General features: G+C 42.7%; 1 protein-coding gene across 3 annotated transcripts in view; it reads left to right on the top strand.

The window, feature by feature from the left end:
- bcl2l13 (BCL2 like 13) overlaps positions 1 to 18,168 on the top strand; it is a 46,993-nt gene that overhangs the window by 11,849 nt on the left and 16,976 nt on the right. For all 3 annotated transcript variants that reach the window (XM_048256913.1, XM_048256911.1, XM_048256912.1), the window contains exons 3-6: positions 2,574 to 2,669; positions 3,298 to 3,454; positions 6,267 to 6,339; positions 7,978 to 8,106. In XM_048256913.1, the coding sequence (XP_048112870.1) occupies positions 2,574 to 2,669; positions 3,298 to 3,454; positions 6,267 to 6,339; positions 7,978 to 8,106 (455 nt within the window). The remainder of the gene's footprint in view (positions 1 to 2,573; positions 2,670 to 3,297; positions 3,455 to 6,266; positions 6,340 to 7,977; positions 8,107 to 18,168) is intronic.

Raw genomic sequence — 18,168 nt, 5'->3', positions numbered from 1 at the left:
TGGAATAAAACTGCATATTTGTGCACATGTACATTATTGTAATGTTCCAATCTGTGTTCATGTGCCAATGGTCCATACACGTGCACAGTTCACACAGAGTATTTTAGTCCAGCCAATCTGTGAGAATATTTTACCCAACCCAAAACTAATTGCAACAGATCATTTTTGAAAATAGTAGCAATTTTGACCACATGCTATGTTGTAATTGTTAGTAGAATGGAATGCTACCGTACAAGTGGTCTTTGACTTGTATTATAGGCCTTTAATTTGACAACTGTTGCAACTTTTGCACCCCTCACATGCTGGGAGACCAGAGCTGGTTGGAACAGGGGCAGGTTGGAACACTGTTAATATCTAGGCAACTAAAAGGTGCATCCACAAAATGTTAACACTAAAATAAGTCTCCTCTTAACTGGAGCACACACACATAAGAAAAATATTTGAAAGTCATTAACCCTTTAGGTGAGGGCAATTTTTTTTATTTTGCAGGGCTGAAACTTAGAAATCACCCTTCCCACCAAATACATTCTAGCATTGTGATGGGCAAGGATATAGAAAAAGTATTAATTTCACTTGAAAGAGACAGGACTCGTATGTTTTTATATGAATTTTCTATGCCTGTGGTGACTGGTGCTGGCAGGCTAACACCATTTCAGGGGCAAGGAGTGTCCAAACCAGGGATTCCATTGTCCGGTAATTGCCGGAAAAAAATGAACAAAATTAAATCTCTCCGGTAAAATTGTCCGATTGAAATTGGCTATTAATCCCGTCCCCCTAACACAATCTGAATTTGAGAATAAGCCTAAAATGTAGGCCTATGTTAATGCAAGAATACACCATGCTTTGGCTGTGTTTTAAAGGAACAGGCTCTACCATCTACCAAAAGTTATTAAACAACATGCATAAAGCGCACGCTTAAAACGTCTGTTATAAACAACGAATGAATGAGTCAGACGGTTCAAACATGGTCAGGCCCAGGCAGACTAGCCTTAAAAGCTTTTTTCAGAGGCCAGACTCGATGGATGATGGTAAATCGGTAACGCCTGAAGCCTCAGATATCCGGTCAGCTTCACCATAACCAGAGAAAAAGCTGAAGTGTCTGGCATAGAGACTGGCTAGATCTTTAAATTGACTCTAGTTAAAGGTGCCATGTGTAAGAATTGAGGTAAAAATATCCAAAAAAATTAGCTACATGCATCAAAAGAATAAGAAGAAATAAGGGCGATGATGCCATTAAAAAAAATGACAAGGTATAGTGCTGCAGAGATATCAACCTGAATTTGCATGCTAAATTACTAGCCTCAGCCCGACAGGTGTATACTTTTTGGTTCAAGTACGCCCACAAGCCGTGCGAGTTATTTGTGTATTGCAGTTTGGCTGGTGGTTATGTTGCCCGCATACCGCCTCCCATGGCTGAAACTGGTATTATGACACCTGTTGGGCTGTGGCTCGTAATTTAGCATGCTAATTCAGGTTGATATCTCTGAAAAAGTGGTCACTTTGACCGGCAACATTTTTTTCAAGCGGAAACGCTGGTCCAAACGTGGATGGGGCAGGTTGGCACAATGAAGAAAAACACACAGGAAAGACATCGGCAAACCTTAACAGGCAGTGAGATTGATGAGCACTTTTAAACAAAAGCAAAAGGATTATGCAAAGGACTATAACATAAGTGTTCCAACCAACCCCGTGCCTGGGGCAGGTTGGCACACCTGCACAACACCACTTTAATCATATATAACTCAAAACAAGGAGTCATTTGTTGAAATTAAATGTACGCATTTTTTAGCTGAGATCCCAAGCTTTCAGTTAATCACACTTTGACAGTTGTAACGCATGGTAAGACGGAGAAATATACCCGAGAGTGAAGTGTTCCAACCAGCCCCGGTCTCCCCTAAAGACGGGATGTCAATTGTGCTGAACCTGACATTGCAATTAGCCTATGTCAGCAACAGTTTGAACTTCAGTGGGAGTAGTCTTGTTCACCTGCACTGCTTCACCTCACTTAGTTCAAAACACATATTTAAGGGTAGGTACTGCCAGGATTGCATTTTAGTGAGTGTCCCTATTGTAAGTGGGCTGTTCGGGCCATTTTTGTCCCAGACCAGCCCTAATGACAGTTAATGGAAGTTCTAGATTGCACAGTAAAATTCTAGACTGACTTGCTGTAATATTTTACTCCTGAAAATTAGTAGAAATTTGTTTTGAGTCTGCCTTGCCCCAGAGGTCAAATCTGAAGTGGCTCCACGTCTGAAAATTAAGTTTACAGTCTCTAAAAACACTGGACAAAATGTCATGCTTTAGTCATAAAATGCACAATACCACTAATATACGCTATCTGGTGTAACTAATTTCTAATGGATTATGCTAAGCTAGGCTAACAGTGTCAGGCTGGGTTATTGCCCACACACAGAAGAGAAGGATATGTGTCATCTTATCTAACTCTTGAGATGGACACCAAAAGTTGTACATTTTCATAAAGGCAAGATAAAATAATAATAAAATAAAACTGGTGAAGTAATGTTGTGTGTGTGTGTGTGTGTGTGTGTGTGTGTGTGTGTGATTAACCACAGGTGGTGATTTGCAAGAGGAGCAAAGAGAGAGAAACAGAAGAATAAAGTCAGAGATCGACTCCGAGTTGAATCTACTGGAGGAGGAGATTGCAGCCTGTGAGTACTAAAATAGACCTAAACAATGAGCCAATGTTTATTTCAGTAAACATTGAAGATGGTTTGCTTACTTGCGTAAGCCTTGATTAATTGCCTGTCCCACTTTGTGCAATGCCTCCATGGAAATTTATTCTTGTTTTCATTTGATCCACCCCCATATCTGCACAGAGCAGGTGTACGTGTTGCATAAGCTGTCACGCATGCACACAAAGTGTGATCCACATGTGCATGAACGCCAGTCACCTTGAACTTGTTATTAGTTCAGACATGAGACATGCATACACAAACACACACAAGCTTGGATTACACACAAACACGTAGGTCCTACACTTCATCTCATTCTCTCACGCAGTTGTCCAGTTTCTAACACGCACACACATGCACACCACACATCCTTGTGCCTTGTGCATCCACGTGCCTTCTCCTTCAAAATATGCATTCACACACACACACACACACACACAAACATACAGACCCACACGTACTCATGCACAGCACACATCCTTGTGCCTTATGCATCCACGTGCCTTCTCCTTCAAAATATGCATTGACTGCCACACACACACACACACAGATGCACAGCCACGGCCATCCTTGTGTCATATGTGCCTTCTCTCTCTCTACCCAGCGTCCTCCACAACTGGCTTTGACCGCCTGTCCTCCCCGGTGTTCAGCCCTGCCCAGGGAGACAGTTCTGTGGAGGACAGTCTGGCCGTGCTGGGGGACCGCGTGGCCCAGGACCTGGATCCGTATCTGGCCAACGCCACCCACACACTCCTCAGTGGGTGAGTCACTGGTCCTCCGCACCTCGGAGATGCCTTACGGCTTCTACACACAGTTGTGTGCGTTGCAGTGCTCGAGACGCATCCCGTTCACTTTACATGGGCTCACGTCATCCGTTGCCGAACTGAATTGTGGGTCCGTTGCGTCGCGTGCGTTGAAGTTCAGCTGTTGCTGCACCGACAGACGGCACCGGCCAATCAAGCCAATCGACGGACGGCACCAACCAATCAAATTACGGTTATACTTCAAGTCATTTGCATAGTCGGGAACACCCACTGGCATGCGTTGACGGAACGCAACTGTGTGTAGAAGCCGTTATTGTCTTTAACTGAGTTACGCTTTTATGCGATACTGGTGTTAATGAAATGAATGCATGTCTGTTGTTGAGATGTACAGGTGCTGGTCATATAATTAAAATATAATCAAAAAGTTGATTTATGTCAGTAATTCCATTCAAAAAGTGAAACTTGTTTATTATATTCATTCATTACAAACAGACTGATATATTTGAAATGTTTATTTCTTTTAATTTGAATGATTATAACTGACAAATGAAAATCCCAAATTCGGTATCTTAGAAATTTTGAAAATTACTTAAGACCAATACAAAAAACGTTTTTTTAGAAATGTTGGCCAACTGAAAAGTATGAACATGGAAAGTATGAGCATGTACAGCACTCAATACTTAGTTGGGGCTCCTTTTGCCTGAAATGCCTTAGTTGGGGCAGCCGTGGCCCACTGGTTAGCACTCTGGACTTGTAACCGGAGGGTTGCCGGTTCGAGCTCCGACCAGTGGGCCGCGGCTGAAGTGCCCTTGAGCAAGGCACCTAACCCCTCACTGCTCCCCGAGCGCCGCCGTTGTAGCAGGCAGCTCACTGCGCCGGGATTAGTGTGTGCTTCACCTCACTGTGTGTTCACTGTGTGCTGTTTGTGTTTCACTAATTCACCGATTGGGTTAAATGCAGAGACCAAATTTCCCTCACGGGATCAAAAAAGTATATATACTTATACGAATTACTGCAGCAATGTGGCGTGGCATGGAGTCGATCAGTCTGTGGCACTGCTCAGGTGTTATGAGAGCAGGTTGCTCTGATAGTGGCCTTCAGCTCTTCTGCATTGTTGGGTCTGGCGTAACGCATCTTCCTCTTCACAATACCCCATAGATTTTCTATGGGGTTAAGGTCAGGCGAGGTTGCTGGCCAATTAAGAACAGGGATACAGTACCATGGTCCTTAAGCCAGATACTGGTAACTTTGGCACTGTGTGCAGGTGCCAAGTCCTGTTGGAAAATGAAATCTGCATCTCCATAAAGTCGGTCAGCAGCAGGAAGCATTAAGTGCTGTAAAGCTTCCTGGTAGACGACTGTGTTGACCCTGGACCTCCAGAAAGTGGACAGTGGACCAACACCAGCAGATGACATGGCACCCCAAACCATCAATGTCTGTGGAAACTTTACACTGGACTTCACGCAACGACGTAGATTCTGTGCCTTTTCTCTCTTCCTCCAGACTTTACTTTCATCAGAGAACATAACATTTGACCACTCAGCAGCAGTCCAGTCCTTTTTGTCTTTAGCCCCGGCGAGACTCTTCTGACGCTGTCTCTTGTTCAAGAGTGGCTTGACCCAATGAATGCGACAGCTGAAACCCATGTCTTGCACACGTCTGTGCGTGGTGGTTCTTGAATCACTGACTCCAGCTGCAGTCCACTCTTTGTGAATCTCCCCCACATTTTTGAATGGGTTTTGTTTCACAATCCTCTCCAGGGTGCGGTTATCCTTATTGCTTGAACACTCTCTTTTTCTACCACATCTTTTCCTTTCCTTCGCCTCTCTATTAATGTGCTTGGACACAGAGCTCTGAACAGCCAGCCTCTTTAGCATTGACCTTTTGCGTCTTGCCCTCCTTGTGCAAGGTGTCAGTGGTCATCTTTTGGACAACTGTCAGCAGTCTTCCCCATGATTGTGTAGCCTACAGAACTAGACTGAGAGACCATTTAAAGGCCTTTGCAGGTGTTTTGAGTTAATTAGCTGATTAGAGTGTATAAGTATATATATTCTTTTGATCCCGTGAGGGGAAATTTGGTCTCTGCATTTATCCCAATCCGTGAATTAGTGTAACACACTCGGCACACAGTGAGGTGAAGCACACACTAATCCTGGCGCAGTTAGCTGCCTGCAACAACAGCGGAGCTCGGGGAGCAGTGAGGGGTTGCCTTGCTCAAGGGCACTTCAGCCGTGCCTACTGGTCGGGGTTCAAACCGGCAACCCTCCGGTTACAAGTCTGAAGCGCTAACCAGTAGGCCACGGCTGCCCACTGAGTGTGGCACCAGGTGTCTTCAATATTGAACCTTTTCACAATATTCTAATTTTCTGAGATACTGAATTTGTGGTTTTCATTAGTTCTCAGTTATTATCATCAAATTTAAAAGAAATAAACACTTGAAATATATCAGTCTGTGTGGAATGAATGAATGTATGAAATAAATCAACTTTTTTATGATATTCTAATTATATGACCAGCACTGTATTTGTTTAAGTTTGATTACAGAAACTAAGCAGTTAGTTTGTTGAGTTGTAAGCTGAGTTGCCTTGAACTGTCATTGTAATGTGACTTTGGCAGTAAATGACTCATATAAATCTGATTTGATACAGAAGGGAGCGAGTGTCTTCTTATTAATCTGTATAGAATTAATAAGAATTAAGTATAGAAGAAGAGAACCAACTTTTTATTGAGACTCAATAAGGATTTTTTTTTCCTTGACATAGTGTAGTTAGTTGCATGGTTTTTAATGTGTGTGCGTGTGTGTGTTCAGTTCACTAGACTACGAGAGCTTTAGGAATGCTGTTCAGGACGTGTGCTCCCACACACAGGAGGGCTGGAACCAGGTGAGCACCTCTATCTTTCTATCCCAGAGAGAGAGTGGGATGAATAGACTTAGATGGATCTCTCTCTCTCTCTCTCTCTCTCTCTCTCTCTCTCTCTCTCTCTCTCTCTCTCTCTCTCTCTCTCTCTCTCTCTCTCTCTCTCTCTCTCTCTCTCTCTCTCTCTCTCTCTCTCTGCAAACAGAAAGTACAAGTGTCTTTATCTAGTTTTAGACACCTGTGCTAGCAACCTTAGCTTATATAAATAAAATAATGATAACATAAATATTAATACAAATTATAAAATAAATGAAAAACATAAAAAACAGGTATGTGTGTGTGTTTCACACCAAATAAAAATATTTCCTCTCATAACTTTTTTAAACCTGGCAAACTAGGCATCAGGGTTAAGAAAGCAACACCATTGGATTTTTATATCAAAATTTAAAAGGCCATGGCTTGAAAGTGGTCAGAGAAGGTATACTGTAAATGTAAAAATCTTTGAGTAAAACAAAAGTTTATGAAGGGGGTAAATTTACCCATCTAATTTGTCACTGGATGGCAAGCACCTCAAATTATGCACCTTTCAGTAAATACTGGATGAACATATGTAAGCAGGTTTACTTTCCTTTTTTCATATTACCCACATAACAAATTAACAGAAAAACACCTAAGATGTATACCAACACCTAAGATGTTGTGGTTTAGTAATAGATTACTACAATATAGGCCTACAATAAAGTATTCTGGTCTAACAGTTCCTATCGCGGGTAATCTGCAGTACCCAGAAGTTTGCATCATATTGCGGGTGACTTTGTAGTTCTTTAGAGCCCTATTTCTACTAGCCCTGCTGTCTGTACCACATCCATTACGGACACTATCATCACGACGATACCACTGCAACCTCCAAGCTATGTTGGGCAGAGGGTCGAAACAAGCATGGTATGCTTAGTGGACACCGTTGTATACACGCACCTCCATTCACAGACGCACCGTGACTATCACTGTCATAGATGATCGATCATAATCTCCAAAAGGATATTCTCCTTCAGAATTAGAATAGGTGAATAACATAGCTTACCTAAGACTTCATCACACGTGAACGTTTTTCAACATTTGGTGTAGGCCTGGCTATTTCTGCTTAATTTCTGCTTCAATTTCTGCAACACTATGGCCTGCATCGCTTCCGCGTCATTACAAATGCACGTCTTTATGTTTCTCGCGTGTAATACAAGTATTTCCTGAAAACTTTGGCGCATGATTTTGGGTTTGAATCAAGCTCTGGATGTCTTGCACATAGTGGAGCAGAGTAGGCCTACAAATGCGATTTGTCACCGTACCTGGATCTATCGTCTATTTTAATCAGTATCGTTGTTTGTTGCAATTAATAGCCTCAAGGGCCGGATTACATTATTATTTTGGGATACGTCGCGGGCCGGAATTGGGCAGGACGCGGGCCGGATTTGGCCCGCGGCCCGGGTGTTTGAGACCCCTGCTCTACTCCCTTCCCTCTCTCTTGCTCTCTCAATTCTAATTATGCTTTATTGGCACGACAAATCATATGCTGTATTGCCAAAGCATTCACAGGAATAATAATAAAGAAGCATTATTACACTTCATCAATACACTATAAAATTATGTCTCTCTCTCTCTCTCTGGCAGGTGTTGGTGCCTTTAGTGTTGCTGCAGCGGTTACAGGATGAGGGCGAGTCTGTTGCCACAGTGCTCTCTTTAGGGATGCGCTTCCTGGAGGATGCACAGGCCGACTTCATCATCCAGCAAGGAGGATGGGTGAGTGCATCTGACATCTGTCTGTTATTTAGGGTAAAATATCGAATTGTCATTTTTTTGACAGATATTGCGATGACTTCTGATTGGTGAGCGTACCTAGTGCAGGAGGAGCATAGCGCTTCTCTTAGGTGAGCCTCACTGTCTTGTCACACAAGGAGGATTCATGTCGAGTTATAAAAAAAAAAAAGAAATCATAGATATGACAAGACTAACCATTTTGCAAGCAACAGATTAATTACAGCCTTTGAGATTAGCTAATTGAATTAGTTTGAATGACTATTTCGATTAGAAATGCAGCCTTCTCTTTTACACATATTTGTGTGTGTGTGTGGGGGTCTGTTCTCTGCAATAGATTGTCCTAAACTTCTCAAGTACCCAATTTATGAAACTGTGTTAGTATTGCATGAGCAAGAATGGGACAAAATATTGATAATCGGAATAAAGTAATGAGCGCATCACCAGATGGTGTGTCTGTATTGTGATATGGATTGCACTGTCCATTTCACTTTCTAGAGTCACAACTCCATAACTCTCAGTGATGCTTATCAAACGAATGAGCATACATTTGTGGTTAAATAGGTGGAAACTAGCAGGGAGAGGTTGTAAATCTATATGTAACCAGAATCAGAGAGTTGTGGATTAGATGTCTGGTTGCAGTTAATTTATATTGTTGTTTGCTTGTTTGTTGCCTGGAGATGCCTCTAGATATGACGCCTTTCTTCATGAAATGCTGCTGTAATCTGCAGAAGAGTCTGCCATGTGTTTGTGCATCCAGCTCTAACTTTCGTGGCTTTATGGGCCGAGTTTGAAGTTTGAGAGCTTTTTTTTCCTACCATAAAAAAAGTTCACCCAGTTGACCAGTAGGGGGCCCCAGCAATCAACTGTTATCTACTGTGCATTGTGACCACAGCTGTAATGTTAGTATCATCCATTATGCTTTGTGGTGAAAACGGGAGAATGGCTTATTTAGGTATTTGCTGTTGATTTGTGCTGTGTCCAGCAAAAACCAGACTGCCCCCCTACCAGGGTCAAGCCTGTCTGACAAGAATAGAGAGACAGACTGGTCATTGAGATGGTCAAGGAAGCACATGGTAAGCAGAAATAGTTGGATGAACTACAAGTGACCGTAACACAATTGCATCACCTGTTCTCAGCCTTATTTTACGTCCCTCTTTCTTTCTTTCTTTCTTTCTTTCTTTCTTTCTTTCTTTCTTTCTTTCTTTCTTTCTTTCTTTCTTTCTTTCTTTCTTTCTTTCTTTCTTTCTTTCTTTCTTTCTTTCTTTCTTTCTTTCTTTCTTTCTTTCTTTCTTTCTTTCTTTCTTTCTTTCTTTCTTTCTTTCTTTCTTTCTTTCTAAGCTATCCAGTGACACCCTCTGGTATGAAGTCATGCACAGGGTTTACATTCTGACATCTTAAACATACATTGGCAGGTTTGTCTCTTGAACCTTGCTGTATGAGATGTCAGCTTTTTAGGGCTGCTGGACTTTCAGTGAGCAATGCTATTGACTTTTTACTCTGTCGTTCTGTTTATGTCCTGTGGCATGACGATGCTTTGGTGCATGGTGAGTGACTGAACTGTAATAAGAAGGCAAAACAGTGTATTGTTAAACAGGCGACAAACTTGGTGGAAGATTTCAGATCGATCGTGCGAGTTAACTGAGTTTGGACCGGAAAAAAAAGGTCAAACAAAATCCACCTCATTGAGTGCAGCCACCCCCCACTCCCAGTGTTTGTTGCCAGACTAGACCCTCCACAACTAAGTGAGCGATCACACTGTGGTGTCCTAATGATTAACTAAGCACCAATATAATAACAATGCAAGCAAGGAGTTCTTCAAATAAAACTGGATGAGCCAGTCCTGCCATTTTGTTATGGGAAGGTTTGTAAGTCGATAGACTTAGATGTAGATGTGGACTAACTATGCTCATGATCTACATTTATCCCAGTTGTCTTGTAAGTGCAATTAGTAATTGGGAATAATGTTAAATCTGAGTTGGATGCATTCCAGTTGTTAACAAGTTGTAAGACAAACAACATTTGTAACAAAGCATTACACATGATTTCACACAAACAAAAGTTGTGTAGACTCTGAGAATAGTGCGAGTAGAAATGGAACCCACCATCCCTCCCCCATGTCAGAGACTGATGGCCTGCTAACTGTAGGAACTCAGCCGGATGGAATAATTTAATTAGGTGTGGTATGTGTATGTGTGTGTGTGTGTGTGTGTGTGTGTGTGTGTGTGTGTGTGTGTGTGGCCATTGTCTAAAGCTGCCTTCAGTGTGTGATATGAGGCCGGGTGTACATTCCTGCCCTGTGTTCCAGGGAGAAATGGCAGAGGGAGTTGAGATTTGAAATAGTGAGAGAGAGCAGGAGCAGGATGGAGAGAAAGAAAGAGAGAGGGACAGAAAGGGAAGGAAAGGGTGGAAGTCTGCATGTCCTGCGGATGTCAATCGATTGGGCCGTATATCTGAACAACATAACCGGCCATTTGGAATTCCGAACTTAGCCAGCTCTTCCACTACTCCCCTCCTAGTATATCCGACGGACATTATGTAGATGAGCTCGTGTCTGAACGAAGCGAAGAACATGCGGAGATTCTGCTCATGTGCATCAGTGTCGTTCACACATGACGTCCGCATGTTAGCATCATATCTGAATCACCCAAAGGGTCGGACCTCCTTTAACAAAGATCCGCATATACAGCGGAGGTTGTGTCTGAAGGCAGCTATAGAAAGAGAGAGGGACAGAGAGGGAAGGAAAAAGATAGAGAGAGGGACAGAGAGAAAGGGGTAGATGGACAAAGATGACAGTGGAACAGGCAAGAAGATGAGAGGGGGAAAAGAGGAAAAAAAAAAGGGACGAAGAGAGATGGAGGGAGGCAACAGGGGCGGGAGTAAACGAGAGGAACTCGAGCACAGTAGTTCAGACTGCAGAGTGGTGACAGCTGCCCACGTGAGCTCTCCCCTCCACTCCTCCTCCTCCTCTCCCCCCCTCCCTTCCACTCCTCCTCTGTAGCTGTGCTCTGTTTTCTCTCTTTCTCGCGCTCTCTCTCTCTCACTCTCTCTAACTCACTTGCTCACTCTCTCTTCAGGTCTCTCTGCTCCTCTATCCAGTCTCTCTCTCTCTCTCTCTCTCTCTCTCTCTCTCTCTCTCTCTCTCTCTCTCTCTCTTTTCTCTCTCTTTCTCTCTCTTTCTCACTCTCACTCACTCACACTCTCTCTCACTCGCACTGTCCTCCCTCTGCTTTGCTGTCCAGTCTCTCTCTCTTGTCTGATTCTATCTGCTGGATCTCTTTGGTGGTGTGTTTAAAGACTTGACCCTGTGCTGTGACACAGACTCTGGAGTCAGGTAGGATATTCTATAAATATGCGTGTGTGTGTGATGGATGGATGGATGGATGGATGGATAGATGGGTAAGGAAAGATTAACTGTGTCCATAGTGAGAAGCTTTGGTCTGATTCAAGCTGGTTGAGCTGGCAAACTAGAGCATGCAATACTCTTACTGTATGTGGGTCATCCACACACACACACTGTATTTCTCTTTGTATCTCTGTAAAGTAAGAGATAATGGATTCCTAATATAACTTAATCCACAACTGCAGAACTAATGGCTGCTTACTCTGGCTGTGAAGTAGCTTTGCTCACTCAAGCCAATTGTTACCTGAAGTGAATTTCAGTATTTTATCTGATCAATATACTAAAAGATTTACTTTTAAAGTCCTCGGCTGGACTGAGGTTGGACATGACTCCGCAGTGGCGGTCTGTCCCTGTGTGTGTGTCTGTTTTGGTTATGATGATTTAAAACAAAACGGAGTTAGGTTGCCATCTTCTAAAATCTGCTTGCTCTTGGGTATGTGTGGGAGGGTGAGAAAGTGTGAATTTGTGAGTGTGTGTTTGTCTGTGTCTGTGGACAGATTTAGCTTCAGGAAAAAAGGCTTGATCCATTTTGCAAAAGAGAACAGCATAACCTGGCCTGTAGGGGAATGCGTTTGGAATGACTCTGCAATTTGGGCAGTGTGAAGGGGAGTGTGTGTGTGTGGGTGGGTGTGTGTGTGGGTTTGCATTTTATGCCCTGTGTGTGTGAGGGAGAGAGATGGGAGGTCTCCGGACTGTTCTGTTTTTGTAGCATGCTGTGATTGATGAACTCTGTGTATGTGTGTGTGAGAGAATTTACTTGACCTTTTGGGGACCTTCACACAGTCTCACCTGACGTTATTGTGGAAAGGTCATATGCTTCAAGCAGTACCCTGAGCAAGCAGATCATTAAACCTCTACGTGTCCTCTTGCCCACTGATTGTGCTTTAGAGGTCCAGCTATTGGTAGCTGTCCCCCACAAAGCCTGCTCAAAATGCTTGCTGTCTTCAGTAGCTGTCAGGTTTCATCAGGACCCCTGACTCTGATCACGAGTGATGTAATGCAACTGTTGTTGCTAGGCAGCAGTGACTGTTGGGTCATGCCTCCACATGATGGAAGATATGAGTTGCCTAGTCATGACAAGAATGTTTTGATGGTGCAGGATCCTTGACACATGTTGCTAGGTTAGAGAGCACAGCTTTGACAGCATGGGAAAGCTACCATACCTGTACCTGATGGGAGTACATTTAGTTTAGAAATAGCATGATGGGATTGAACTATCAGAAATGCGTGTGTGTGTGTGTGTCTGTGTGTGAACTACCATACCTGTACCTGATGGAGTACATTTAGTTTAGAAATAGCATGATGGGATTGAACTAGCATGATTGGATTGAACTATCAGAAATGCGTGCGTGCGTGTGTGTGTCTGTGTGTGTGAAAACTACCATACCTGTACCTGATGGAGTACATTTAGTTTAGAAATAGCATGATGGGATTGAACTAGCATGATGGGATTGAACTATCAGAAGTGCGTGTGTGTGTGTATGGATGGGCTTTTAGGATGGCGAGAGCAGTGTTTATGAGGCTTAAACTCTGTGCCCTTATTGCAGCATCACTCGGCAACACTTGGTTACGTAACACACAGGTTCCAGAGGCCATCCCACCACACATGCTCTCTGGGGCTTGCAGACTGAGTGCCATACGTGCACACACACACTCATGTACAAGCAAGCACACACTCCTCCTCTCAATTTGGTTTAAGGATTTATGAGAGATTATTTCTGGGCCTTCTCTCTCCATATGTGTGACCTAATGTGTGTGTGTGTCCCGTGTCCGGCCATCATTGTAGCTGTGCTGCATTTATGCTCATTGAAGGATCCATGTTTTTCATAGTTAAAGTTGTGTACATATTCATGTGTGTGTGTGTGAGTGACTGAATGAATGTGGGAGAATGTGTGCGTGCACATGACCACAATCATCACTTTGGCAAACACACTGTGACGCTCAACGATCCTGAAACATTGCCCCCGCCACAAACCCCCCGTGTTCGCCTCTGGTGTGGATGACCTCTAAGTGAATTAAATTCCACGGGAGGATTCACATTTCAGCCACTGGTGTAATGCGAGTCATCTTCCCCCTGACTGTGCAACAGCACGTCGCATTGGGAGGAACGAGGTCTATTACACTATTGCTACGTTTAGACTATAAATGCACTCTAGGTGGGAGTACAGTAAAGGTTTAGCTATGAGAGATTAGCGATCACTCCCTCACCCCCCCACCGTAATGTTAATGCATAACCTGGACAGATATCAGAACATGTGAATCCTGGTGTCCACACATGTTGGGTAATGTGCACATACAGTGGTGGGCTCAAGTCCACAGTGGTAAGTGCTGGAACAGTTTGTCTTTGGTGATTGTGCAGCTGGTGCCGGACAGGCGGTCAAAGATGAAAAGATGTTTTCACCAAAACCATATCGCTTATCGGAGGAACAAGAAGTTCTCTGTCTGTGTGTGCACTGCATGTGGTGGGACTAGGGTTGCTCTTACAAAAATTTCAGGTTTCTGCCGTTGCTGCAAATTTGTGGCATGGACATAATGTTCATATGCAAATTAGGTTTCTGGCAAACCGTTTCGGAAATTAGGTCTGTCACCAGAAGTTCCCTGGTAGTTTGGCATTATTGGCTAAGTGTGGTGACAAATCACTGGCTAACACATTTGCCACTAGTGGCAAACTTCTCAAGATGCCAGAACTTTGCTGGAAGTTTGCCTCTAGTGGTCAACATTGGTAAACTTCTGGCTATATTTTCTAGTGAACTCATTTGTTTCCCACAAATCACCCACAAGTTTGCAGCAAATCTGACGCAAACATTTAATTTTTGTAAGGGTGGGTATCATTTCAAGTTTGATTGGTTCCGGTTTGGATTCTGCGTATCAATTCCGGTTCCTATGGATTCCTCTTTCAATTCCAAAATGTAAAAAAATATTTCGATAAAATATAAATATAGGTCTTTGCTGTAAGCCATAGCTGAACATTAAAAAATATAATGTTTATTTAAATATTGATCCTCATACATATGCATTCAAATACAAAGGCCTTAATCAGTGTTTCCCACAGAACTGAATTCTGTTTGTGGGGGTAGGTTTGCACAATTAACTTAAATTCAACAGTTTTTAACAAATTAGCGTAACGTGGTTATGATCCACATTTAAGCGCAATTTAGTACAATCTGGAAAATCATTGTGTGGTGGTCAATGTTGATATTGTGGTGGGCCGCCACAAATAATGTATGTATAAATAATGTCAATGTATGGGAAACACTGTTAATAATACATAGAGATCAATCTAGAGCTCAAGGATTAAAGTTCTCTGTCGTACCACGGATTCCCGTCAATTTGATTTTAGAAATGTCATATTTGAGATCGATGCAGATCCGGTGGAAAAAAAAAAAATAGGACACCCCCCCCCCCCTCCTATCACCTTTTCTTTTCCTTTTTTTAAGGCAACTACAAATATTAGGTCCGATGAATGAATGAATGAATGTGTGTGATGGTAAATGTTTAAAGACCTATTGTGTTCTTGAGAACTTTCTGTGTCTCAGAGACCGCTCAAGAAGATACGTCAGCCATGAGTTTCGCTTTGTTTATGTTGTAGCTACACCCTTGTCTCATTGGCCTGGGGCGGTTGCTTAAAAAAAAAAGAACACGTCTGGAGGACGGTCTAAAAATTGGATTATAGTGACTCAATCGAGACAGCTGATGAGGTTGCCCAATCAGTTTAACTTTTTTGGATATGATATTGTGAGCTCTGTGCGAATTTGGAGGATGTGTTCTTTCCGTGCATCATGTAGACAATTTCTTACTATCGCAAACTCTTGTCAGGGGAGGTCATTCATTTTGGGTGTCACCTATGACTTGAACAGATAACCTGCTATGCCACCCGATGTACTATTATTGTTACAGTTTTTAATCAATGCAACTAACATGTGCAAAGCGACGCAACATTATGCGCGTGTTAACATAAAATAATATTGCGAACTGTTGAGTAAGGGGGTCGGTCAGTCGTGTTTGTGACGCACAGACAGCCTTGTAGCCTATTTTGCTTAGGCCTCACTTTTAACGACAGTAGGTTGTGAGCGTATGTTGACAAAAAATAACCATGCAATTAAAATAGTCAACTTAAAACTTTGCTATTATTAATCTATAGCACAAAACCATAACCAGTAGGCCCACCAGAACCTCGCATATTAGCGTCATGATTTGTGTGCGCCTATTTGGCAAGGCCACTAGCTGTCATGGATGCATTGGTAAAGGAAGACACAGGTGTCAAAAGTTAAAAAATAAATGGAGATGGGCAGCTGTTAGAAACGGGGGAGAACTAACAAGCCATGGTGTAAAAAAATAAAGTGCCAGGGGTTTGCTTTTGCGCGGTTTGCTGCAAGAAAATTGTTTATGGATGCAATAGGAAAACGTTTTAGCACGCCAACAATCAGAAGACCGCCATAAAGTTAACGTTCCTGCACTTCAGGACCTCTTTCCTACCTGGTGCAACTAGCCACCACGACAGAGGTAGGCTACGTTTATCTATGGTTGACCGTTTTTGCGCTCAGAAAGTAGGCTACACATGTTCTTTCATAGCGCAACACGACCGGTCCCTCACCATATCGCAACCTCTTGTCAACCTTATACAATCTGTTGCTTAAGACAAAAGCGCCCTCTCCTCGCCTAATTGTTGTTCTCAGATGTGCAGACCTCCTGCATGACCACACACAGTATTGCTGCTCATTGGAAAACTGAGTTGTCTGTAAAACTCAAAATTACCATGTTTATTAAATGCGGATGAGGCAACAAATGGAAATATGAACAATATCTAGACTGTTCTGATTTGTTACTTTGATGAGGAAATGTGAAGTCTTGCAAACTTGATTTTATAGATTTTACTTGGTGTTGAATTGTATAATAACAAGAAAAAAATCTTCCCTTTAAACACTTTTGGCCTGAAGTAATTAAATAAGAGTGTAAGTTAAAGCCTTGCTACAATATTGCTGCAGTAGAAAAGAACAGCAATGGCTAATCAGCAATGTTCAGGGATGGTAATATTGTTTTGTTCATCAGGAAAACTCGATCTCAATCAAGAACACTCTCTCAATTCGCCTTATTCACATGGCGGCCATTGGCGGCTAAAACGAGGCTACAGGGTACACAAACCATAGGATTGTTATGTTCTATACATTCACCTGTAGGTGGCTATAATTATATAGTAACTTAAGAATACCCTGTAACCTCGTTTTGGTGTTTATTTGGTGCTTTACATTGCTGTTTGCATCTTTTTGTACATTAAAAACCAATAGGTCGCGACCGCAAAAGGGGTGCTATCTCTATACAGGTAGATATGAACAACGTATGACTTATGGCCTGAAAAAAGTTCAGTCAAACAATTTTTTTTTTCACTTTAATCCCTGCAGAGCTAATTAAAATAATAAAAATAATAATAAAATAATTAAAATTAAATATTAATAATAATAATAAAATAATTAAAATTAAAATAACTGCTAGGCCTCATGAAACTGATGTTTCAGAGTTTCAAAATTGTGACAAACTTGTGTATCTTGTTCGCAATAATAAAAAAGCAATTGTGTTTATGAATTAAAAGGCAGAACCAAATAAAAAAATTTATGTAGATTTTTTTAATAGTTTTAAATCTTCAACAGGCCTCCAGATCAGAGTTTTAAACCGTAGTCTCGGACTAGTATTATTACCTTTTGGATTATTTACAGAATTAGGCATGCGTGCTCCAGACCAGATGGTCACCACGTCCATGTTGCACGAATGCCCTTTAACCGGACTAAAGACCACTAAACCAGGCCTGCTGGTTTTGTTAACTGTGGCTGATTACACACGCACAGTCCTCAGGACCCTGGTGTTGTGTCTGACCATGGAGAGGGCCGTGGGGAATGTACAGACGTGGCTATGGCTTCCCATGTGTTGTGTATACCACTGCATAGCCAGCTTCCTCTTGTTCACCAGTCTGGAATGTCATCCAGAGGGGAGTGGGTATCTGACAGGAGGCACACCCCACCCAGCTAGCTTCTCCTGCTCACCCCTTCCTCTGTCAGGAATGTGTGTGTGTGTGTGTGTGGTACATGTGTGTGTTTGTGTTGCCGTACGAGTGCTTGTTTTCAGGTGTGTGTGTGTTCTGCGGTATGAGTCCTTGTCTTCAGGGGAGTGTGTGTGTGTGTGTGTGTGCGCGCTGGGGGATGAGAGTTCAGCTTGTCTTCAGGTGTGTGTGTGAATATGCTGCAGTATGAGTGCTTGTCTTCAGGCGTGGGCGTGTATGCTTGTGTAAGGCAGGGTAGGGAAGAACAGGGGTGTGGTGTGACAGCGTTGTGGTGTTTATGTGCCCAGAACTGGATGCTGTGCAAGGTGTGCTTTGAGAGATCCTCCCTTTTTTTTGCACTGGCAAGAAGAGCCAAAGACGTGTTAGCACAACACACTTGGACTGACTGGAGAAGACTGCGGTAGAGTTGCTATCCAGATATCACCTTCACATCAGGAACACGGCTGCAGAGATACTGGCTGATTACAGACTTTGTGCTTTGGGGTGAATCCTTCTCTAAAGGTGTGTGTGTGCTGCTGGTCATTGTTGGTGGGCTTGTTCTTTGTAAGTGAATCACAGACTTATCTATCTTTTGTAGTTTAAAGGTGTGTTC

Source organism: Alosa alosa, chromosome 11, assembly GCF_017589495.1.
Source record: "Alosa alosa isolate M-15738 ecotype Scorff River chromosome 11, AALO_Geno_1.1, whole genome shotgun sequence".
NCBI classification, from domain to species: domain Eukaryota; kingdom Metazoa; phylum Chordata; class Actinopteri; order Clupeiformes; family Clupeidae; genus Alosa; species Alosa alosa.
Note: the sequence above shows the minus strand (reverse complement) of the source record. Positions and strands in the feature narration are given on the sequence as shown.